We start from the raw sequence: 24,789 nt of genomic DNA on the forward strand, positions 1-24,789 counted from the left end.
ACCGAAAAACTTGTAAGTGAAATGCAGGGGACCGACTATGAGTCCAAGATTACTGTACTGCATGTCTATCCCTCGAGAGAAAAATCCTAACAAAGCACCCAAATTTAAAAGAATACTGGTGAATCTAGATTTAATGATCAGAAAAGAAATTTTAATTTATGCACCTTTGGAAGACCAAAGGATTGAAAAGGGATGTTTTTTTGTCACAGCGATAATGCATCTATGGAAGTGCCCAATGCAATTTTCTTTTTAAAGCATAACAGCATTAATTTAAAGCTTTAAAAGTGTTTGCAAGCATATTTTATATTGAGACTATTTTCTAATTCTCTTGGACAAAAAAAAATGTAACTGAATTAAATAAAACTGCAGAAGACATTAAAATGCTCACACTACTGTACATATTTTAAAAACCTGAAAATACAGCAAAACAACTCGATGAATTCACATTTCAGAGATAATCACTAGAGTCATAAATTACTTTTTATAAAACCTATTTACATAGAATTTTAGCTTAGAGAGAATTTGTAAAAAATGAATTCTAAGATGGTGTGACTCCTTGGTATTTCTAGCCTTAACTCTATGAAGATGAAGAGGACAGACTGTCACTGCTAATTAGTCTAAAAAAGGCAAGATGAGATGGCAGGTGGAAGGTGCTGGAAGGCTGGCCAGGAGTGGCTCGAAGATGGCTCTCTAGTGGGGTCGGCAGAGAAAAGAGCAGGGACTGGTTCCAGTGACCTCGCGATCCCCTAAGCTCGCGGCCACACCGGGAGCACCAGGATTCATTCTGCCTGCTCTGGGCTGGATGCCCCAGCAAACCTCTCCTCGGACTGCAAGTCGGAGGACGTAACTGAAGCCTGTACAGGAGGGAGGGACTGCTCCTGATGGTGTGCTGTCCTCACCCAATAAGCCGAGGGCATCCTTCCCGCTGCCAGTCTATGAACACTTTACTAACAGAGCTGTGGGGACGGGGGGCTTACAGGACTGTTGGAGGAGTGGGACCCTCCAAGGGACCGGTGGCCTCTCCTTGGGGGCCGGCTTTTCAAGGTACTGTCCAGCCACCACGGAGAAGAGGCTCTGCTTGGCCACGGCCGCAACACACACACACACCCGAATCCAAAGCACGTCCCGCCTCCTTCACTGACCACGACTCAACACTGCTCTTTAAGCCATCACAGGTCAGAGCAACAGATCCAAACCATGTCTCAAAGAGCTGAGTGTGCAAGAATGAAGACATTTTTTTAAAAAGGATTTATTTATTTATTTGAGAGAGAGAGCGAGAGAAAGCAAGCATGTGTGAGCACGAGTAGGAGGGGTAGAGGAAGAGGGACAGAATCTCAAGCAGACTCCCTGCTGAGCACAGAGCCCAACTCGGGGCTCGATCTCATGATGCTAAGATCACAACCTGAGCCAAAACCAAGAGTTGGATGCTTAACCGACTGAGCCACCCAGGCGCCCCAGGATGAAGGCATTTTATATTTTAAAATTTTTTAAAAAAGATTTTATTTATTTATTTGACACAGAGACAGCCAGTGAGAGAGAGACAAGCAGGGGGAGTGGGAGAGGAAGAAGCAGGCTCCCATAAGAGGAGCCTGATGTGGGGCTCGATCCCAGGACTCTGGGATCATGCCCTGAGCTGAAGGCAGATGCTTAATGACTGAGCCACCCAGGCGCCCCTTTTTTTAAAAAATTTTAAAGATTTTTATTTATTTATTTGAGAGAAAGAGACAGAGAGAGAGCACAAGCTTGGGGAACAGCAGGGAGGAGAGGGAGAAGCAGACTCCCTGCTGAGCAGGGAGCCCAACGTGGGCCTTCGTCCCAGGACCCTGAAATTATGACCTGAGCCGAAGGCAGATGCTTAACCAACTAGCCAACCAGGTGCCCTGATGAAGGCATTTTAAAACAAAATTCACTTATCACCCCAAACTTCACTTAAAACCACCCTGAAACCAAAAGCCTCAACTTCTTACTTCCAATCCCCATAGCTTTAATTTAATATATAGACATTTCATTGTAATTCCACAAGCGATCAATATGTTAGGTTTTAAAAATGTATCTTTTATTCTTTATTCTACTTTTTGAAAGACAAGTTTACTATTCACATATGGTATCTTTAATTTTTTAGAAAACCATTTAAAACGGTTGAGCAAGAAATGACCAAAAATGGGGAACATGGAACTTAAAGTATATGGGAAAGCCCAGACTTATGTAAGTTTTCCTAAAGTGCTTAGAAACACAAATGTTAAAGTCAATGCTTAAATATAATTTTACAGGTGTAAGGTTTACCCACTTATTGGTCTTTTCAAGAACTAGGATCTTGTTTTTGTTGAAAGTTAGCAAAATAAATGAAATGCACTAGGTTTTTTCTTTCCATGCCGTTTGCATTTGGTTTGGTGCATTCGGGCAGCGAGTCCCCACTGAAGGGGGAAGCGCATGGGCTCTTCCAGGAAGGGCTAAGATGCGGTAGGAAAGAAGTGTGGGTGGGTGAAGGTACACAGTCTCTCCAGCTCGGTCAAAACCGGCTGCACTAAATGCCTGAGACAAACAGAGCCATGACCTTGAAATTACATGTGATTCCCGTTCATTTTAAAATGGCTTCGTGTTGAATTCTGGGAGCCACACGGCTGAAACTTCCACACCAGCCAATGTTCCCTCGTTCTCAGGACAAAGACCGACCTCTCAGCCGAAGCTGTGGTGAGGATCCCGCCGCGAGCCCCCACTGGGTCGGCAGCTGGGGTCGCCCTGATGGGGACAATGCCAGGAACCACCTCGTGGCCACCAGTGGCTTCCGTCAACTATGTTTCCAGAAACTTAAAGATGTTTCCTTCTCCCTCTAGCTTATCAAGGATTTATTTTAAAGGAACGTATGCTGACCTTGTTCAATTTCTATTTCGGTGTCTACTGAGATGACCGAAAGCTCCTCTCCTTAAACTGGCGGACGTTAATTCCTTGGTGATTTCTTATTAAACGGCAGCCTTCTTGCACCGGGGCAACACCTTGCTCGGTCACCGGGCAGCTCGGGGGCTCCTCCTGCGCATGCGTGTGCGGGCGCTCTGCCCATATTCTCAAGGCCAGGTGAGTCGTCTGTGCTCGTCTGTGTGCGCCATCAGCCGGTCTGGGTGTCAGGATCGAGCTAGCTTCACAGAATGAGCTGGGAAGCTGCCATCATTTCTACGCCCTCAAATAATGTAAATAACCCACACATTATCTGCTCCTTGAAGGCCTTACAGAACGTGCCCATCGACAGGCTGGACACTGGGCCTCTCCTGCAGGGGCAGAGGAAGGCGGAGGACTCTGCATTACTTTTTTTAAAAAAACAGCTCTGTTGAGATATTATTCGCATCCATACTATTCACCTACTTAAAGTGTACAATTCAACTAATTTTAAATTTCTTTTATGGTGACTGAGAAGAGTTTTAAATTTATCGATATAGTTTGGTATACTCAGGTTTCTTTTAATGCTATTTCCTAAATCTTTGCATTTTTAATTAAGAAACTCCCTGATTTCTGAAGCTTTGCATTTTCACTCACTACATTCTTGAACAGACCTGACAAAGGTTTGCCTACTTTTTTTGTCTCTTCCAAGAACTAAGCTTTTGGTTTTGTTGAGGAAGACTACGTTTTGTATTCCATTTCATTGACTGCTGCCATTTCAGTGGGATTTTAGGAGGGAAAAGAGATACATGAATATATTCAGCAAATCATCTTGAGTCCCACGTGTGGCGGCCCAATTCAGTCAGTTCCATCAGGTGAACCGAAGTCTGTGCGTCACCCGAGTCTGAGAATCGGACAGAATGCTACTCCAACCCCTACGACCCACTACAGTCTGCCAGAGCCTGGACATTTGTCCGTGAAGCACGCACACCTTTGGGGTTTAGCAATACGACAGGTCCTCCTGCAGTGGCTCCTCTGGCAACCTCCAACACGGCACACGATTCGCAGAGTGAGGCGCTAACAGAGGAGCCCTTCACAGGCTCCCAGGTTGGCGGGGCCCGGTCTTCTGCAACGGGAAGGCCCGCAAGTGCGGTTCTGGCAGGAGGGGGTGTAGAAGGAAGAACAGGGTGGAACCAGACCAAACCCAGATGAGAACTGCACCGCCTTCTGTGTGAGCTTGCGCGCCGCTGCACGCCCGTACCTTGCGTGTCTTCATTCATCAAATAAGAATGACACCGTCTTTCTTGCAGGGTGAGTGGGGAATGGGGATAAGCAAAGTCCAGCACCCAATCCCATGCAGCACTCACGCGGGGAGAAGTCTGACAGCGCAGGTACTGAAACTGTGGCTGCATGGACCATTGTCACCAGTAATGGTGACTTCGACCTTTAAATTCCCGCTCAGATGCCTCTCCAGACCTTCTCGGGCCTTCATCACGGGCCAGACCTGCGCAGACTGTCCTGCTTGGCAGGCGTGGTAGTGAATGCTATGCTCGCTATGCTCTTATTACTTAATCCTCACATAATCCTATTCGCTAGGGGCTGCGAGTGTGTCCCCATCATAGAAGAAGCTGAAGCTTGGAATAACTTGCCCACGGTCCCACAGGTATTAGGTGGAAGGAATGGGCTCCGAGTTGGCCCCGACCCGTGCTCTTAGTGGCTGTGACGCTAATTACACACACAACTCAGGGAAGGGGGGGCATGCCAGGCACGAGCTCCGAAGCTAGAGAAGTCCGTGGGAAAAGAGAGAGCAAACACGGGGGGTAAATAAGCATGCGAGAATACGGACGTGTGTCTGCTTGAGGCGGTCTTCGTGGGACAATGAGGCGCTCCATCAAGAAGGGAGCGTATGATCTATAAACCACTGGAGCTTACGGTTAGTTACAAGCGACCAGTGCGCAACCACGGATCAGGCAGTTCCACCAATTTAGAGTCATAGAAAATAGCTCGAGTGGGGCAGAAGCAGTAAATTGAACAGAGCAAAAAGTGACAAAAATTTAACCAAAAGGTCCCCAAATGAGTTTCCTCCCCCCAAATGACTCCCCCGCCCTTTTACTGTCAGATATAAGCCAGGCTTCTTCTCCTGACATCAGTGCAATCCCAGCCACAAAAGAAAGACCTAAAAGACGTTTTCCTCAGTTACCAGATTACGTAAGCGAGCCACCCCGCTTCCACCCACTGCTGCCGTCCTGCTGTCGTTCCACCGCCGAGCTCTGCCTCCACATCCAGGGGGGAGGGCCTCTGCACCTCTGGGTGGTACCCCTGTGTCATCGTCCTGCTCGCACGCCCCCACCTGTCACTGCTCTGTGATGGGAACACATTAACTCAGCAGACGGATTCCCTCTAAGCCTTTCACAGAAATGCCTCATTTCTTTATAAGAAATAACTCTAATGACCTGAAGTACGCTAAGCTTATGTGCCAGAGGAAAAGTTAAAACCTTTAAAATAGATATACGTATACACGTATATATGTGTGTCTATACGTGTTCACGTATGGAGCAACTATTTACTGGAAACGAAGTGTTCTCCATCATGGTATCTTTGAGATCTGGCGAGCGGTAAGTTCTCAGTCCCCATCCTCATAGAGCTTACAAGTCAGGGACCGTGAAACATGAAAAACTGCCTCTCTCCTTCGCAGCCCCTACCAAGCCTGAGGGATCAAGAGAGAACACATCAAGGCCTGTCTGGGGCTTTGGGAAAGGCTTCCCCAGGGAAGTGACGTTTGGGCTGAGATCTGAAAAAAACTGGCAGGTGGCCAAGGGGAAAGGAAGACCAGCCCAGGGTGGGAAGCCGGTGGAACCAGGCAAGGCAGCCAAGGACAGACGGAGGGAGACGTGAGCACAGGGGCGCAGAGGGGGGCGCTGGGGGACGGCAGAGTAGGTGAGAGAATGTGGACTCCAGCCTAAAGGCAAAGGAGAATCACCAAAGGCGTCCGCGACAGGGTTTCATCACCTGGATGTGGGAGGGCGAGCAAGCCACAACAACAGCTCAGCGGATGTGCTGCCGCTTATCGAATCCGGCGGGTGAAAACAAGGGAGGACGGGGTGCAGGAGGCTAGAACACAGGGGCTGAGGCGTGGTCGGCAGAGGCGACAAGCAGACACCCGGGGACTCGGGAGAGATGTGGCCAGGGTGTCTGTTTGGGCGCCGCCAGTCATGAAGCTTCGTGGTGATTTAACACATGGGATTCAAACACTGGGCAACAGGCCCCAGGGTCATTAAGGCGTCGGCAGCGAGCAAGGCTGTGGAATGTGAAGGCAGGTGCGCCCACGCAGGCCCATGAGCAAACGTCCAGTGCTCGAGAAAGAACCATTGAGGCCACAGAACGAACCGCCAGCTGTGTATAGGGGCCTGTGAGGGTGCTGTGGGGGGCGCAGGGCAGAGGCCAGCTCTGTGGACTATCATGAAGGGTTCAAAGTAAGAAGAGGCGTGACAGGTGTCCGGTGGAGCTTGCACAGAGTCTCGGGGGCTCGGGCGGAAGCGGGCCAGTGAATGACAGGAGGTGGGAAAACAGAGGATTTCTGAATAAAGGATGATTCCGTGCTGGTTATGCGCACTGGCTCAGAGCACAGGACTGTCTGAATCCTGCTTCTCCACCTTCCCAGATATGGCCCCAAGGTCCTCTTACTTTCTTGATTTCTTCCTCTATAAAACAGGGATCATAAAAATATTTACCTCTCAAGGTTGTTCTGAGGGTTCAATAAATGTGAACACTTGCAAGAGTGCTCGATATGCTTCATACACGCTGGTTCTGAGAACCACAAAAAAGGGATACACGAAATCTTCCATTTCTTTTAAGTAAACTCCAAGTGCTCTGTAGTATCCAGTTTCCCCACTTTCAAACCCACAGGTGAAAGTTAAAGTCGCAGAGATGCCATATAATATCTTTCAGAGACTCTGCAGCACACTCAGAGCTGTAGGATGGGGCCATCCCCCCCCCCAACCCCGCCATGTGAATCGCGGGTCTGGACTGCGGCCTGCACACTGATGGGGTCAGAGCTGAGTGCCAGCCAGAACCAGGCAAAGTCGGTCTGGAAAGGGAAGGTCATGGAGAGCCACCCGTCATGGAGAGGGCCAGAATGCTGCCCGGCTCCTGACGACTTTCCAGTTACTTGTGAAGCCTGCAGACAGGCCCCTCTTTCGAATGCCCCCCAGTCTTTGCACTCTCCTCTATTTCAAGTAGTCAGGGTCTTTCCATTTCAGGTAACAAAACCTCACCAGTCTACAAGACGACTCCTCTATCTCATCAAATCGAAGATACCACCAAATGTCAAGCTACAGCCTGACTTCGGAGACATGAAAACACATACCTAAAATCTATTAAATACGGCCAGTTTTTAAATATGGGGCCAGCAGAAGAAAAATTTTAATTGTAAATGTTTCATAAAAGTGTAACTACTTTTTAATGAAGAGAGAATCTCTTGTCTAAGGCGAGGATGTAAAGCAATAGGGAAGGACAAAGTTCAGAACCTTCCAATAACCTGTAATAATCTTACCATTAGGGAGGAGCCGCCCGGGGTGAGGACAGGCCTGTCACCGGAGCACGTCTACCACCAGAGGTCAGCACTCCTCACATCAGCGCCGGGGGCCTCACGGGGCAGGGGCTCCCTAGCGCTAAGGGGGTGCTCTGACAGCTCACCATAAAAACACAGACAAGTCTCCCTGAAGCCAGAACATGTTCCTCAAGCTTTTTTCACTGTCCAATCCCCCCTCTGAAACTTCTTATCCATTTTCCCTCCTAACTGTCCCACCGTGAAACTGCAATACCACAGAGACGCGGCGCATCCGTCCACGTACCGTGGCCCTTTGGAGAGCCACAAACCACCGTAACATGGAAGATCTTCTGTCCCCTGACAAGAACCAATCTGTTCTCGCTCTGCTCCCCCAGTTAAGAATGAATGAGTTTGAGGGGGCACAAAATTTTGGTTCTGTTAGTTCACAGGGTGGCTGCTGGTTGCTTTAGGCCGTAGTTTTGAATTAGAAGGAAAAGTACGAGTTCGCCAAGTGCCAGGCCCCGTTTTAGACAGAAAACTCACAACGACAATAACAACAAACAAGCAAGCGAAGCCCCAAGAGACTGTGGATTATCTGAGAATGCAGCTACTTCATTACCAAACTAGGCCTAAAACCGAGATTCCTGACTGAACAATACTGCCTTCCCTCCTAAAAAAGGTGGTCCCTGTTTCTTACATACTTTTGATCCGTGTAGACTCGGCTGACCAGCCTTGCTAGAAAAATGAGTTGAAGGTGAGTTCTGAAAAGATTATGCTTTGGAGAATGCTGTGAGGGTGAAGAAGGACAGCCAGGACTGGAAGGATGGTCTGGGATCGGGGAGGAGTCAGATGGCGAGGGAAGAGGGGGAGAAGCCGGCTGGAGAGTCAGCTAAGTGGGGCGAGACACCCACAGCAAGTTACTGAAAACCTGAAATAAGTGAAGAGTCTGTGACAGCTGAACGGACAGGAGGGAAGCTGGGAGATAACACCGATAGCTCCACGGGGCTGTTAAAGTCTTGAAGCGGTGCCAGAATTATAGATTTATACTGATCATGAATGAATGGCTGGCACTTAAATACTTCGGAAAGCACTCCTGGGTTGTGTTTAGGTCCCTATGAAGTACTTGTGCTTGGTCCTGCCATAAAATAAGTCCAAAACAATTAATCCTGATTAAAAACAAACATAAATATGATTGACATGTGAATAAAAAATTGGAAAAGCAAACGCATACAGTGATTGCTACGGGTGAGGCACTGTTCTCACCACTTTGCATACACAGCATCTCGGAGGCCTCCCAACACTCCCAGAAAATAACATTTACAGAGATGCTGTCCTCACTAGGATTCCCGACGCTGCTGAGCAAGTACGATGTTCTGGCCATCTCAGGCACGGGAAACAGCAAGACGAATTGTGAACGAGGCACAGAAGGGATTTAGGGGACGGCCTCAAAAAGAGGGCAAGAACTGGGCAGAGCTGTGATGCATAAGTAAGACTGGCAGGATGGAGACACAGGAAGAGGAGGTCTTGCCTGCAGTACGATGGGACACCCTAACACAGAGACCATGGAGGCACGCAGAGCAGGGGTCTGGCCAAGTACACCTGCGAGCCAAATCCGGCCTGCTTTGTATTTTATTTCATTAATTTATTTAAAAGATTTTATTTATATATTTGACAGAGAAAGAGCACAAGCACAAGCAGGGGAGCGGCAGGCAGAGGGAGAAGGAGGCTCCCGGCCGAGCAGGGAGCCGGATGCAGGGCTCCATCCCAGGACCCCGGGATCATGACCTGAGCCGAAGGCAGATGCTTCACCGACTGAGCCACCCAGGCGCCCCACTGGCCTGCTTTTTAAATAAAGTTTCACTGGAGCGTAGCCTGTGGACCAAGTTTGGTCTTCCGCGGCTTTCTGCCCAGCTGCTGCACGGGCAAGCTGGGTAGTCGTGACAGACACAGAGACCATCTGGCTCTTTGCAGAAGTTTGCTGAGGCCTGTTCTAGAGCCTTGTCCTTCACAGAGGGGTCTACGAAGCAGCAGCACAGGGAAGCCTGGCAGGAATGCAGACTCTCAGGTCCCCCCCACCCCAGACCCGCAAAATTAGTATCTGCCTCTTAAATGGTTCTCTGGTGATTTCTGGCACAGAACACTCTCTGATCACGGGCATGTTACGGCTGGGAGGAGGCGGTGCGGCTGCAGATGAAGAGAAGCACGCACTTATCCTATATGTAGACAGGAGACAGTGGGAAAGATTTTCCTGCCAAGGAGTGGTCCCTCTGTCGGAGTGTAACGAGAAGAAGGGCTGGCAGCAGAAAGTGGGCAGGCCGCGAGTGTCAGAACCCAGGCAAAAGATGACCCTGCCCAGGCATGGTGGATGGTGGTACAGTTCTTTCTTCCTTCCCAGAAGCAAATGACGTTTTAAGAGATGAGTCCGACTTTACCAGTGCCCCCAAACTGTTTCTAACAAATACAGTGTCAGTTATAATTTATTAGGAAATAGAAAAATACTTGATCACAAAAATATTAGTCATCGTGTGTTTCTGTGTATAGCAAATGTATGTCCATCTAAGCAATGTGTCCAGAGCGCAAGGCATACGTTACGATATTAACTGGATGGGAAGGAAATTTCAAGATTTAATGAGGATCTAGTCAACAGCTATCTATTAGGTAGGCTGCTAACACATCAGTTCACAGGATATTTAAAGGTGTAATGGCTTAAACTGTTAGGACTCCCTGCCCCCCACCACCCGCAAATAAATGTAAGATTCTGCTTGATATTCAGTTTTTCCATACCATGGATGAATAAGCAATATAAAGTTCAGAAGAAACAAAGCAGCGTTTTAGACAACCACGCCAACACTATTTCTTCTTCCAGCTCTGCTAACGGCTTCCAAGCGAGTGCTTAACATTCTGCCTCCTTAAAAATCTAGAAAAGTTTGACAGGGTTATTTGTGGGATTCAGCATGCTTTAAAGTAATGACAGCAATATAGATAAAAATAGATGGGAGAAAACAGGAAATCCCCTTTCTTAGATGCTTAGGTTTAATACTTGCGTTCACTGTGTTGGAAGAAACAATGCAAAAGAAACAAGGCTTGTGTATCGGCTTTGAGAAATGCAACAGAATTAAATCAATAAATCTCAAGTAAGAAAAAAAACCCCATCAAATCCATGTTGAGGACAATTTCTATGTTAAAATTCAATAATAAAAACCTTCAAAAGTCCATGAGTTCAGTTAAGAGTGGTTAATGGTACTTAAAAAATAATAGTAACTAACATTCCCAGAGCACTTACACTGTACTACCACTCCATAAATTATCTCATTTAATCCTGAACGCACCCCGGTATTAGCTCCATTTTATAAACAGGGAAAGTAAGGCACAGAGGAGTTCAGTTATGTGTCCAAAGTTACAGAGCTGAGTAAGAAATGGAGCTAAGATGTGAAGCTGGGACTGTGTTCTTAACCCTAACTGTGGTGCCTCGCTAACGCAACTACTCTCCACTTTCCTCTCGCCCCCACGTGTATCTGCAAAAAGTTTAAATGCAATAGACTCTCATCGTTACCGATCTCAGGGACAAAGAAAACCCCCGTGATTTAGACATTCAAAGTCTCAGTGGAAAGGGAGTTACACTATACTGCTCTGTGGACAGTGGTCAAAATTTGACCTGCGACACGGAACTGATGAGTAATGGAGTGCATTCGATTTAAGATACTGGATTATTTTTCAGTAGGATAAAATGCAAATTAAGTCCCAGTAAGATTCTGAAAAGTATCGTGTAACTGCTGGTTAATAATAAATACAGATGCAGACTTTTAACGATAATTACTACACATGCATTATCTCCCAGCTAACATGTTTGTGAAATGCTGCAGGGAATGTAAAACGTAAAATAAATGTAGGTACTGGCCTAATACAGTCTGGTTAACATTCTCATCTTGGCTGTGTATGCTTATTTAAGTGATTGCCTGACTGTAAATGAACACAAGTATTAAAGTAAAGTTGGCACAGGGCACAGCATCCACATGGCACATTCTTTGTTCCAGGAGCTTTATTCTATCAAATACTCTCGACAAAAAGAGGAGTCACCAAGTAAATAACGCAAGAACGCCAGGCAGTGTGGAGTTCTTTTAAAATAAATGCCTCACATTGTCAAGCATCTTGTACGAAGTTCTTTTTCAACTTTGAGCTCATCATATTCCATTTCAAATACAAATTTTGCCAAAAAACAAGCTTATCCCCTTCCAATTTTAACAGTTTCAAAATAAGATCCAGGTGAACGCTCATGGTATTCCGTTTTAAGATATTAATTTTGCCAGAGAACTCGCCCCCTTCACATTTTAACAGCTTCAAGACAAGATCCAGGCAAGTAAGAAGAAAACAGGGCAGGGAAAAGGAGAAGCCGAGTGAGAGAAGAGGCGACAGAAATGATGGAGTGACAGGGTCACCTGAACTCCAAACCAACGCACTAAGCCGCTTCTGGTTTTCCTATTTAACTTTCCCTATTAACCAGCAGACACACCCTACTGGTGGTATTTTCAGAAACACAGATAAGGGAACCAGTCTGTGTTATTTAAAGGTAGGGGCCATCAACATAATTTGGGGGTTACCCTCCGTGTACGGTGGCATTACAAACAATTACGCTGCATGACACCTTGCTCTCCTTTGAGTTCGGCTGGTAAGGACAAAAGGGCCGCCCATCGGTGCGGATGGCCGGCTTGCGCGACTCCCCTGCCGAACCCGGCTAGGATTCCAGCCCCGAACGGCACCCGCGGGCCACTGCAGACGTCCCCAGCGCCGGCTCGGCGTCTGCAGCCCCGGCCGCGCTCGGCAGCCGGGGGCCGCACGGCCTCCGGGGCGTGAACCCCGGCGGTCCCCGCGCCCCGGCCCCTCGGTGACGACACGGAGCGCGTTCCGGCGGGGGTCACTCACCTTCTTCTTCCAACTCGAATTTCTCCAGCATGCCGGCTTCCGCGGGTCCCGGGGCCGCCGCCAGCGCCGCCTGAGGAGGAGGAGGACAGGGATCAGCATGCGCTCGGCAGCGCTCGTCCCGGCCGCGCGGGCGGGGGCGCGGGGGTGCGGGGCGGGGACGCGGGGCGGGGGCGCGCGGGGCGCGGGCGGGGGCGCGCGGGGGGGGCGCGCGGGGGTGCGGGCCCCGAGTGCGGGCGGGGACGCGCGGGGCCGCCGCGGGGAGGGGCCTCCGGGCGGGCGGCGGGGCCGGGGCGGCGCGGCGCCGCCCACCAAGAGGGTACCGAGCAGAACCCAGAGGGCGGCGCGGCCCTGGCCCGCCCCCGCCCGGGGGGCCGCAGGTGGCGCGGGCCGCGGCCTAACCTGCCGCCCCTCCCCGAGTGGAACGGTCCGCCCGTCCTCCCCCGCCCCCCGGCGGCTTTGGTACGGACCGGCGAGGAGGAAGCGTGGGAAGAGGACCCCGAGGAGCCCGGGGCCGGCTCGCGCGACGGCGGCCGGGGCGCCCCCCTCCGGCCGCGGCCCTCCTTCCCGCCACGGCCGCCGGGCCGCCATTAGCGGAGGCCGGTTTTCCCATCCTAGCCCTGTGCTCCCACCCCACCGCACTCATCCGCTCACCTTCCCCGCCACCCACGGCCGGCGCGTCCGCGCAGGGTTAACCTGCACAGGTGTGGTCCCAGCCAGCCGGGGGTGGGGCCAGAGGGGAGCGCCGCCGGGTGGGCGGGGCGACGCGCCCGGGAGAGGGGCTGGGGGATGTGGGACCCCCGAGAGGGAGATGGCACCTCACACCGGGGGCGGGGGCGGGGTAAGTGCTTTTCCGTTTTAGATTTTAGATGAAACTGTCCATCCTGGTCCCCTATTTAAAAAAGAAAAGGATGTTCCGTGGGCTACACGTATTGTAGATGTACTCCGTAGCTATCACTTTTCCCCAGCCACGGAAGTCTTAATTTGCTTCCTTTCTTCACAGCTGATTCTCTGCTTTGGGTGAGCCGCTGCCAAAAGCTCACGCAAATCTCAATCTGGCCCTGGCCACTCCTGTCACCTGGATCTTGGGTATCTGAGCCTCTCCTATCGGCAACTCAGGTTGGCAGGCAGGGAGGCTGCCAGGGCTGCCTGGGAGAGCAAGGCAGCCGGAGAGGAGACAGGCGCCCGACTTCCTGAGGCCCTCCTGTGTGACAGCCAATTCCTGCCCCATCTATGGTGTAACCTTTGCTCATTGCAGACTGCAGGGGCCCTGACCGCGATTAGCTCTCCAGCGCTGATTAGGGCTGTAAAGCACCCCCCACCCACACCCACACATCCACCCCTTGAAAGGAAGCTAGTTTTATCACTCTTGCAAGCCTGGCCTGGAAGAGGAAGTAGTAAAATCTCCTTTGCATTTCCTTTTTGCTCAGTCATCTCAGTTGGGCCAATCCCTAAGTCTTAAGCTTCTGCTTAAAGGGGCGGTGGGGGGGTGCAGGGAGAGGACAAAACTAATGTTGTAAGACCTTTCGTGGTAAAACAAAACAAACGAAAAACTACAAAACCCTATAGCTATGTCTTCCTTAACAGCAAGAGCCTAAATGCTTTTCCCTCTAAGTTCAGGAACAAGGCAACTAGACCTCTTTTCACACTATTCTTATTCAGCATAGTACTAGAAGTTCCAGCCACTGCAGTGAGGCAAGAAAGAGAAAGAGAAGGCATACAAATTGCAAAGGAAGAAATAAAATCATCCCTACGTGCACGTGACGTGGCTGTCTTCGTCAAAAGCTCCAAGGAATCTACTGACAAACAAAACAAAAACAACCCCCCCCAAATCAAACTAAACCCCAAACCACCACAACTAGAACTAGTGAGTTCAGCAAAGTCATGGGCTACAAGATCAACACACAAAAATCAATTGCATTTGTATATACTAACAATGAACATGTGGCAAGTGATATTAAAAACAATACATAATTGATAATCACTGCAAAGAAAATTAAATATGCAGGTACATGCTTAAGAAACCCTGTGCAAGATCTGTATGCTGAAAATTACAATATGTGGATGAAATGAAAGAAGACCTAATTAAATGGAGAGGCATCCATGTGTATGTTTTGGAAGACCCAAGTTAGTAAAGATGTCAGTTCTCCCCCAGACTGATCTCTACGTTTAATGCAATTCCTACCAAAATCCTAACAAGATTTTCTGTAAGACAAGATGAGCTTGTTCGGAAATTTATACAGAAAGGCATAGGCTGGAGAATAGCTAAAACAATCTTGAAAATGAACAACGAAGGGGAAGTAATCAAGACTTTGTGGTACTGGTAAGGGGCAGACACAATAATCAATAGAAACAAATAGGGAATCTAGAAACTGACCCACATAAGTATGTCAAACTGACATCTGAGGAAGGTGCAGAAACAGTGGTGCTAGAGCAGAGGTTGATAGGCAAAAAAATAAACCTCCACATAAGCCTTACATCTTTTTTTTTTTTTTAAGATTTTATTTATTTGACAGAGAGACACCAGTGACAGAGGGAACACAAGCAGGGGGAGTGGGAGAGGAAGAAGCAGGCTCCCAGCAGAGCAGGGAGCCCGATGTGGGGCTCGATCTCAGGACTCCGGGATCACACCCTGAGCCGAAGGCAGACGCTTAATGACTGAGCCACCCAGGCGCCCCCATAAGCCTCACATCTTATATAAAAATAAGCTCAAATTGGGTCATGGATTTGAAAATAAAATGTAAAACTATAAAACTTGTAGAAAAAAAAATCTTTGGGATCTACTAGGCAAAGAATAAGACTTGATATCAAGAGCATGATCCATAAAAGGTAAAATGAACAAATTAGACCTCCTTAAAATCAGAAATGTTTGCTCTGTGGCAGAGGATGAAAAGACAGGAGACAGAGTGGGAGAAAATCCCTGTAAAACCACACAGGCAACAAATGACTAGCATCGGGTGTCCGTAAAGAGCTTCCAAAACTCAATAATAGAAAAATAAGTTAGAATTCAGAATATGGGCAAAAGATAGGAAGGGACATTTCACCGAAAAAGACGAGTGGCAGTAAGCACATGAAAAGATGTTCAACAACATTAGCCGTTCGGGAAGTACAGATTAAAACCACAGTAAGCTGTGACCACACACCTATTAGAATGGCCAAAATAAAAACAGTGACAACACGAAATGCTGGCGAGAATGACGAGAAACAGGATCCCTTCTGCATCGCTGTGGGGACGGGCAGTTGCACCGCGGCTCTGGCAAACAACCTGGTAGTTTCTGATGAAACTAAGCATGCAGTTGCCCTGTGATACATCATTTGCCGTCTTGGGCATTCTGGGGAAGTGGAAGCTTATGTTTACGGGAAAACCTGTATACCATGTTTCATTTGCAATAGCCTAAACTGGAAATATCAGATGTCGTTCAGCTGGCAAGTGGTTAAACAAACTACGTCCCATCGCAACCATGGAATAGGACTCAGCAACAAGGAATGAACTACTGACACATACAACCATTTGCATGAATGTCCAGGGAATTAGGCTGAATGAAAAGCCAATCCCCAAAAGGTATTTACTGTGTCATTCCATTTATATAGCATTCTTGAAATGACAAAATTATACAAGTGGGGAATAGATTAGTGGGTGCGGGGGTTGGGGTGGGGACTGGGGACAGAGGGACCTGTGGCCATAAAAGCCAGCATGAGGGATCCTTGTGGTGATGGAACCATTCTGCATCTTGACCGAATCAATGTCATCATCCCTCTTGTGACATACTATATTCTTCCTCCTACAAGTCAGGCCAAGCTGATTTAATTGTGTGGAGGAAATAACCAATTTGGGATTTTTTTTTTAAAGATTATTTATTTGAGAGAGAGAGAGAGAGAGAGGGAGAAGCAGACTCCCGGCTGAGCAGAGAGCCCAGACTTGAGCCAAAGGCAGGCACTTAACTGACTGAGCCACCCAGGCGCCCCCACATTGGGTTGACCTTTTAAGGAAATCTTTATCGAGGGGTGTCCGAGTGGCACAGTTAGTCGAGCATCCAACTTAAACAAGCTCAGGTCCCGATCTCAGGGTCCAGCGTGGAGTCTGCTTGAGATCCTCTCTCCCTCTCCCCTTGCCCCTCCCGTTCATGCGCTCTTTCTCTCTCTCTCTCTCTCTCTCTCTCTCTCTCTCTCTGTTTTAAATAAATAAATAAATAAATCTTCAGAAAAATCTTTATTGAGATAGGATTCACATACCATAAAATATGTCTTCAGTATAGTCACAGAGTTGTGCACCCATCTGTGTTTGCAACATTTCATCACCCCGAAGAGAAACCCTGTACCCACGAGCGGTCACTGCCTATCACTCCCTTAACCCCTATTCGCAGCCCTAGGCAACCACTAACCGATTTTCTGTCTCTGTAGATTTGCCTATTCTGGACATTTCATAGAAACAGAATCATATAATATGTGGTCTTTTATCTCTAGCTTCTCTCACTCAGCATACTGTTTTCAAGGTTCATCCACGCTGTAACATGGGTCAACACTTCCTTCCTTTTTATTGCTGAATAATATTCCATTGTATGCATACACCACATTTAGCTTCTCCATTCGTCCGTTGATGGATATTTCGGTGATCTTCCCCTTTTGACTATTGTGACTATTGCTGCTATAAACATTCAAGTACAAGGAACTGTGCGGACATATGTTTTCATTTCTCTTGGGTATAGACCCAGGAATGGAATTTCTGGGTCATATGGTAACTCTATATTTAACATTTTGAGAAACTGCCAAACTGTTTTCCACAGTGGCTGCACCTTTTTACATTTTCCCTAGCAATGTGTGAGGGTTTCAATTTCTCCTGCATTCTAGTTTTGCAAGATGTTACCACTGGGGGAAACCAGGTAGAGGGCACTCATCTCTTACAACTAACTGTATGTGAATCTACAATGAGCTCAAAACAAAAAGCTTAATTAAAAAAAAAGCACAGGGGGTACATACTGGAAGTGTCAATCATCCTCATTTTTGAAAAGTCTATATTTTAATTTCTTGCAGTAATTCTAGTATAATTGTAAAAACACCTCCCCAATTGATGTTTATTGGGAGAACCATCCATTTCACCTGTAATCCGGATGAGTTGTTTTTCTGGGAGGCAGAAATGGGCCATGAACGGGAATATGTGTGTCTGGAGGACCCGGGGACTGTGCATATGTGGTCCTCAGACTACGCAGTGTGCCCATTGCTGTGGAAGTTGGGAGAGAATGGAAATTAAAATGAATTACTGTGAGTTTCTCAGGCTTCACTCCACTTGATCCTGGGTGTGCAGGAGAAGACAGAAATAAAAATGTTCCTGTATTATATGTTAGGGAGACAGAGTTTCTTTCCGTAGCTTGCTTTCACTTAGTGAGACATCTCAGGGATGAAACGGCTCTCTGTAATACGCCAGGTCAGCCTCAGGAATCTGAGGGTCTGCGGAGCGTTTCAGGCATGCACACACATGCCGACAGGGTCAAACGCGCAATGGCTTAGTTAGCAAAAATAATTTAAAGTTGGTGGTTGTCAGTTGCCCTTTCGTGGTGGTATTTTAGGTGATGTTTTCTTAAAATCTCAGCTGACTTATGTGCCGGACACCACGTGAGCTCTTTCAGGGAGGCGGGGAAGCCGGAGAGGAAAGGGTTTGGGCAACGCTCCGCATGCCGAGAAGGGGTTTGCATGTGTGATGGCATTTCATCTGTCTTGAGAACCACGCTGGCAGATCTAGAAAGGAGCCCGGTCTTCCTAGCTGGGCCTCATGCAGATCACAGTATCTCTACCCGTATTCTACAGGCTTCTGCAGCCGGTCTGGGAGCAGGAGGCTGGAGTTGAACTTGATCGACAGAACGCCGGAAAACCACGGAGCCATTACCAGTGTGACTTGCTGGTTGGTGAGAAATGCTAAATTATTAAGGTTTGTCTTACATAACTGTGCCTAGGTGTACTTTGAACGACCATCGGACAGGAAAACTTATTCACGAAATTACTGCCAAAAAGCTTTCCTTGATGCACTGAGGTCGGATATGAGTTCACTTTACCTTTTCTTTTATCTTAAGTAGCTACTGCAAGAAATAAATCGACCTTAAATGCTGGATAAGTAGCTCCTGAATAATTTAGCATGTGGAAACCTACAGCTCTGACGGTCCCCCCTCCCCACTGTCTTCTTTGAACAAAGGCGTCCTCTGTGCGGAAGAGGAGGTAGGACGGGCGTCCACCAGCGCCAGGAAAGGAGCGGTCTGTTCTGCTACTCGCTCTGCTCTCGGACCAGCTTTGACCCCTCCTCTGTGCGGACCACTTCCAAGCCTCAGTCCCAAGTTCCCAGCAAGCCTAAGCTCTGGCGCGCTTCCTGGTGTTGTCCTGGAATTTTCTATGGATAGCTCAAACTCATCCCTCGAAAGTAGGCCCGAGTCCTCTCCGCCTGTCTTCCTGTCCTCGGAGGTCGCCTGCCTGGTCTCCATCTCGGCTGCAGTGCTCAGCAGGGCTTCCCCTGTCTTGTCTCATCTCCTGCTGGAGCCAGAGTGACCTTTTAAACACACAGCCTTGTTCCTGTTACCCCCCCCCTTCCCCTTTTAGAACCATTCAGTGGCTTTAGGGACCTTTAGGAAGGCCGTGAGAGCTCCTCAGGCCAGAGCAGGGGTCGGATCCTTTCATTTCTTCATCTTTTCTTGCCAATTTTCTCTGCGTCCCTTGCACTGAGGCCTTGATGCGTGGTTCCCGCTCTGAGCACTAAGGGTCTGACCATTATGGCCTCCCTCCCTACTTCTGACACTTGGCTAGTTCTCCCCATTCCTTTAAGAATGAGTCTTAAAGAGGGGCGCCTGGGTGGCGCAGTCGTTAAGCGTCTGCCTTTGGCTCAGGGCATGATCCCAGCATTCTGGGATCGAGCCCCACATCAGGCTTCTCTGCTAGGAGCCTGCTTCTTCCTCTCCCACTCCCCCTGCTTGTGTTCCCTCTCTCGCTGGCTGTCTCTGTCAAATAAATAAATAAATAAATAAATAAAATCTTTAAAATAAAAAAAGAATGAGTCTTAAAGAAGAAGGCTTGGCCTTCACCAGGAAGCCCTCTTGCCCTCTTCTACAGGTCACCTGGTTAACTTCTTCTCTTAAACCACATATTTCTTTCTACGAGGTACTTAACACGGGGCTGGGATTTACTTTGCTTTCCTCAAATCTCATCTCTGAAGACTGATCATCTTTTTATCGCTTGTGCCTGGCACATACTAGGCATTTCAAAAAGAATTGAGTGAAGTGAATTGTTCATTCTTAGCAAATCAGTTAGAAAACGTGGCAGGTAAACAATTGATTTTGATAGCATCAATGGATTCAGAGATGATTTCATTCCATTTACTCATGTTTCTTCTGGACTTCATTCCTATTTACCAATTATTATAGTTGCTTTCCCTTGAGCAATGGAACTGACATTTAGAAGAAAAAACAAAGTGCCTGAGCTAAAAAGTGGTGGCAGGAAACATTTTAATTTTAATAGACTCCCTTCGAGGACGACACTTGTCCATGGCCTCACGTCCTGGTTTGGAAATCGGTGGGGAGCTCTGCCAGCTCTGGTCCCCACCTGATAGCTTTAGTTTCTGTTAAGTGAAAACAACTGATTTTTTTTAAAGGGGTGTAGGGATTTGATAAAAACTCAAAAACTTAAGATATTTGACAGTATAACTATTAATTCTTCTGATCAATTTCAATCAGTGTATTTGGGGAAAAGATTTTGTTCATTTTGATATTTTTCCAAATAACAATTTCAGATGCTATCAAATAAACTTAATTCCTTGCTAACATTTACGTATGATTGCCTTTAAAGAGCATTTCCTCCATGGTATTTTTTCTGAGTGGTAACCAATTTCTACAGTTAAAGTCTGCTGAAGACCTGTTTCAAATGATCAAATAAGAGATGAAAATGACCTCAACCAAAAAAAGTCCCTTTTGCCAGGATTCTTTCTATTAAACTATCTTCTAACTTCCAAAACGTAGACAATGTTAAGAATTTGAAGACAGACATTGAGCAAATATTTAATATCTGCTGCATGCTGGGCACCCTGGTAGGCGGGTCACTAAAACATCTGGGAGGATTAGAAACTCACATCAAAGATAAGAAGGAGGAACCCTACACATACATAGAGTTGGTCCGTAAATCTTCAAGTTCCACTTTTGTGGACCCAGGAGTCAGTGTCTGAAATACGTGTTTCTCTTGCTTTTAGACAAGTAGACCCAAATTTGTTTTTATATTTTGCTAACCAAAATATTTTATTATTAGGTTTGTGTTTGACAGGACTTACTGGGAGCTAAATATATTCTATTCTCTTGATAATTCCTGTCGTCACATAATACTTTGCCAATAAAAAAAGCAAGTATTGCTCAATAAGTTCAATTAACCTTTCGACTCTCAATGCATCAAGCCATAAACTTTGTGCTGGGTTTCTATTATAAAGCAACACAAAATGGGGCGCCTGACTGGCTCAGTCGGTAAAGTATGCGACCCTTGATCTTGGGGTTGTGAGTTCGAGTCCCTCGTGGGCGGGGAGATTACTTAAAAAAAATAAAATCTTAAAAAAAATAAAACAACACAAAAAAGGTCTAAAGTCACAGGAAGGCTTTTTCACGGTTCTCTACTCTTTCCCTTACAACTGTCCTTACTCATTAGCCCTTTCCAGAACAGACCGATGATAATAGTTTTCCAGTCTTTTTAATCCCTTCGTTTATAGAAACTCTGGCTAGAAATTGGTGAAAAGTTATAGAAATGATTAACAGACGACTTCCATTTTTTCTGCTCTGTTCTACATAGAGTGCTCAGAAGAAAGCCCAATAGGGGCGCCTGGGTGGCACAGTGGTTAAGCGTCTGCCTTCGGCTCAGGGCGTGATCCCGGCGTTATGGGATCGAGCCCCACATCAGGCTCCTCCACTAGGAGCCTGCTTCTTCCTCTCCCACTCTCCCTGCTTGTGTTCCCTCTCTCGCTGGCTGTCTCTGTCTCTGTCAAATAAATAAATAAAATCTTAAAAAAAAAAAAAAAAAGAAGAAAGCCCAATAGTCAAGTTGAAATCAAAGGGGCCTGTTAGTGCTTCTGTTGCCTCTTCTGCCCTTGGCTCTGGGGAATTCGGTGATCTTCATTCACGGTTATTTACGGTGTTACGTAGCTAATAGAGGACTGATGTGAACATGGGGGTGGGGGGGGCAGAGCCGACCAACTAAATACAGGTGCAGGATCTGCACACCTCAAACTGTAAATCTTTTAAGAAAGTGTCTCTTTTCTATGGATATTATCTACCTACAATGAACCGGGTCCATTTCAAGGGCACAATCGGAGGAGCAAACGTAAAACCACCACTGCAATCAAGATACAAAACATTTTTGTCACCCCAAACGTTTCCTCGTGCCCCTGTGTGCTTCATCCCTCCTTCCTGCTGCCATCTCAGGCCATCGGTGGTCTCGGTTTTGCTGCCATAGATATTTTCCAGAATTTTATATACATGGAAGCATTCGGGAAACACTTGTTTGCACCTGGATTATCTCACTTAGCATAAGGATTTTGAGATTCAGTCACCTGGTTGAGTATAAAAGCCCTTTGTTCGGTTTGCTGCCGAGTAGTGTCCCATGCATGGACAGGCCACACTTTGCAGTCACCTGTTGATGGAGTTTGGCATATTTCCTATTTTTGATCATAGTGAATAAAGCCGCTATAAACAAACATGGTCAAATCGTTGCGTGGACACAACTTCATTCCTCTTGGATAAACAGCTAAGGGTAGAACGACTGGGTCATACTGGGTCATACTGGGTCATACGTTTAACATGAGAAATAGCCAGTGTGCGCATTGGCTGTATCATTTCACCTCTCACCTCAATATGAGAACTCCAGTTGGTACATATCCTCATCAAAACTTGGTATGGTCCTTTTGTTTTCCTTTCTTTTCTTTCTTTTCTTTTTTTTAGTCATTCTAGTGAGTGGATAATGGTTTCTCTTGGTGGTGGTTTTAATTTACATTTCCTTGAGGCCTAATGGTATCTTTTTATGTGCTTATTGACCATTCATGTATCGTCTTTAGTGAAGGGACTGTACACATTTTTGCCCACTTTTCGATTGGATTTCTTCTGTCCACATTGAGTTATATGAATGTGGCAGGAGACTCTAAGATGGCCCCCTGATCATCCCCACCTCCTGGGACTCGTGTTCTTGTGTGATTCCTGCTCCCTGAGTGTAAGCTGGACCTAATGACTTGCTTCTAACCAACAGAACAGGCAAAGGTGGTGGGATATCGCTTCCATGATTAGGCTACATGAGACTGTGACTTGCGTCTTACTGTCAGACTCTGTCCCTTGCTGGCTTTGATGAAGCAAACTACCATGCTGGAAAGGCCCAGGAGGCAAGTAACTGGGGTCTTCTGTCCAACAGTCTAAGAGGAACTGAATCCTGCATCAACCACATGAGCCTGGAAATGGATCCTTCCCCAGTGGAGCCTTCAGGTCCGACCCTTTGTCGGATACATGCATTGTGAACATTTTATCCCATTCTGTGCTATGCTTTTTCACATTCCTAACCACGTCTTTCAGAGAGCAAAATTTTAAAATTTTGATAAGATCCAATTTATCCTTTTATGCATTCATGCATTTTGTGTCCTAGGAAATCTCTGCCCCCCCCCCAAGACTGTGAAGATCTGCAATGTTTCCTTCTAGAATTCTTTTATTTTGACTTTTACATTTAGGCCTCTGATCTATTCTGGTTTAATTTTTTATTGTGATGTCTTTTTTTTTTTAAAGATTTTATTTATTTATTCAACAGAGATAGAGACAGCCAGCGAGAGAGGAAACACAAGCAGGGGGAGCGGGAGAGGAAGAAGCAGGCTCATGGCGGAAGAGCCTGACATGGGGCTTGATCCGACAACGCCGGGATCACGCCCTGAGCCGAAGGCAGACGCTTAACCGCTGTGCCACCCAGGCGCCCCTATTGTGATGTCTGGTAAGAGTTTAGGTTCCTTTCTTTCCCCCATGCTGATATCTAGTTGTTCCACATTGTTTATTAAGAAGACTACGTTCTCCAACGAAAATAAAAGATTGCTTCAGCATCTTTATCTAAAATCAGCCTACCATACATCGGGCGTCTAACTCTGGCCTCTCCATTCTGTTCAACGACCTGCATCTATACGTTCGTCATGACCGCCCTTTCTTGATTACGGTAGCTCTGGGGTAAGTCTTGAAATCAGGTAGTGAGCATTCTCCAACTTCCTTCTTCATTTAAAAACTTGCTTTGGCTCTTCCAAGTCCTCTGTATTTCCACATACACTGTAGAACAACAAGAAGCCTACTGGAATTTTGGTCGGGACTGCATCTGATCGGTTGGTCAATTTGGGAACGATTCACCTCTTAACGTGGCAGGCCTTCCAGTTCTGGACCATAGTGGGTCCTTCTGTTCCTTTGTGTCTTTGATTTCTCTCAGTCGTCTTTTGTGGGTTTCATTGTAGAGGTCCTACATATCTTTCACTACATTTATTCCTTAATAGCTTATGGGGGTTTTTGATGTTTTCGGAAATGAAATTGTATTTCAAATTTCATTTCCTAATTGTTTGCTGCTAACATATAAAGATATCATTGATTTTTGTATATTAGCTTTGTACCCTGTGACCTTGGTAAATTTACTTGTAAGTTCTAGTGGCTGTTTTGCTGAGTACTTAGGATTTTCTACCTAAGTAGTCAAGTCATCTATTACCTCTTACCTTTAGTTCTTTACATGGTAGTTCCGTGACACGGTATAATTCTACCCATTCTTATATGTTTAGTGTGTTACATGTGCACTCTGATTCTTAGCTAAATGTGTCATTTTATTCATTCCTTGATTCAGAAAAGATAGTATTTCTCGGGGCGCCTGGGTGGCGCAGTCGTTAAGCGTCTGCCTTCGGCTCAGGGCGTGATCCCGGCGTTCTGGGATCGAGCCCCACATCAGGCTCCTCTGCTATGAGCCTGCTTCTTCCTCTCCCACTCCCCCTGCTTGTGTTCCCTCTCTCGCTGGCTGTCACTGTCAAATAAATAAAATCTTAAAAAAAAAGAAAAGATAGTATTTCTCATACTCTACAGGATGTTATATATGTGATTATGAATTATGTATGAATGCTGTTATGTAATTAGGGATGAATTACATAAGTAAGAACACATGTGTGTATATGGACATGCACATATGTGCACATCTCGCCCCCACTTTAAACTCAGCTGCATACCCGGTACTAGCACTGTGTACCCCTCAGAGTGTGGCACATTGTACTACGTTGTACTGGGTCCGGCTGGTTGCCTACATGGCATCCATTCTTCTACCGCCTTCTTTCCTAGGATAAGCCCCTAATTTTGTCGCAATGTACACCCTTTCGTTACATGAGTCACGATGGTGACAATCTTTCTTACTGTCCAGGAGTACAGGGAAGGGCTTACGGCTGAAGAGAGCTGGCGTCC

The 24,789-nt window shown here is 46.9% G+C and overlaps 1 protein-coding gene across 10 annotated transcripts in view; it reads right to left on the minus strand.

Moving 5' to 3' along the window:
* The window catches only part of PRKAG2 (protein kinase AMP-activated non-catalytic subunit gamma 2), a 256,416-nt gene that overhangs the window by 43,163 nt on the left and 188,464 nt on the right, over positions 1-24,789 (minus strand). For all 10 annotated transcript variants that reach the window (XM_048213065.2, XM_044392289.3, XM_048213061.2 and 7 more), the window contains one exon: positions 12,341-12,410. In XM_048213065.2, coding sequence (XP_048069022.1) covers positions 12,341-12,410 — 70 coding nt within the window. The remainder of the gene's footprint in view (positions 1-12,340; positions 12,411-24,789) is intronic.

Source organism: Ursus arctos, unplaced genomic scaffold, assembly GCF_023065955.2.
Source record: "Ursus arctos isolate Adak ecotype North America unplaced genomic scaffold, UrsArc2.0 scaffold_3, whole genome shotgun sequence".
NCBI classification, from domain to species: domain Eukaryota; kingdom Metazoa; phylum Chordata; class Mammalia; order Carnivora; family Ursidae; genus Ursus; species Ursus arctos.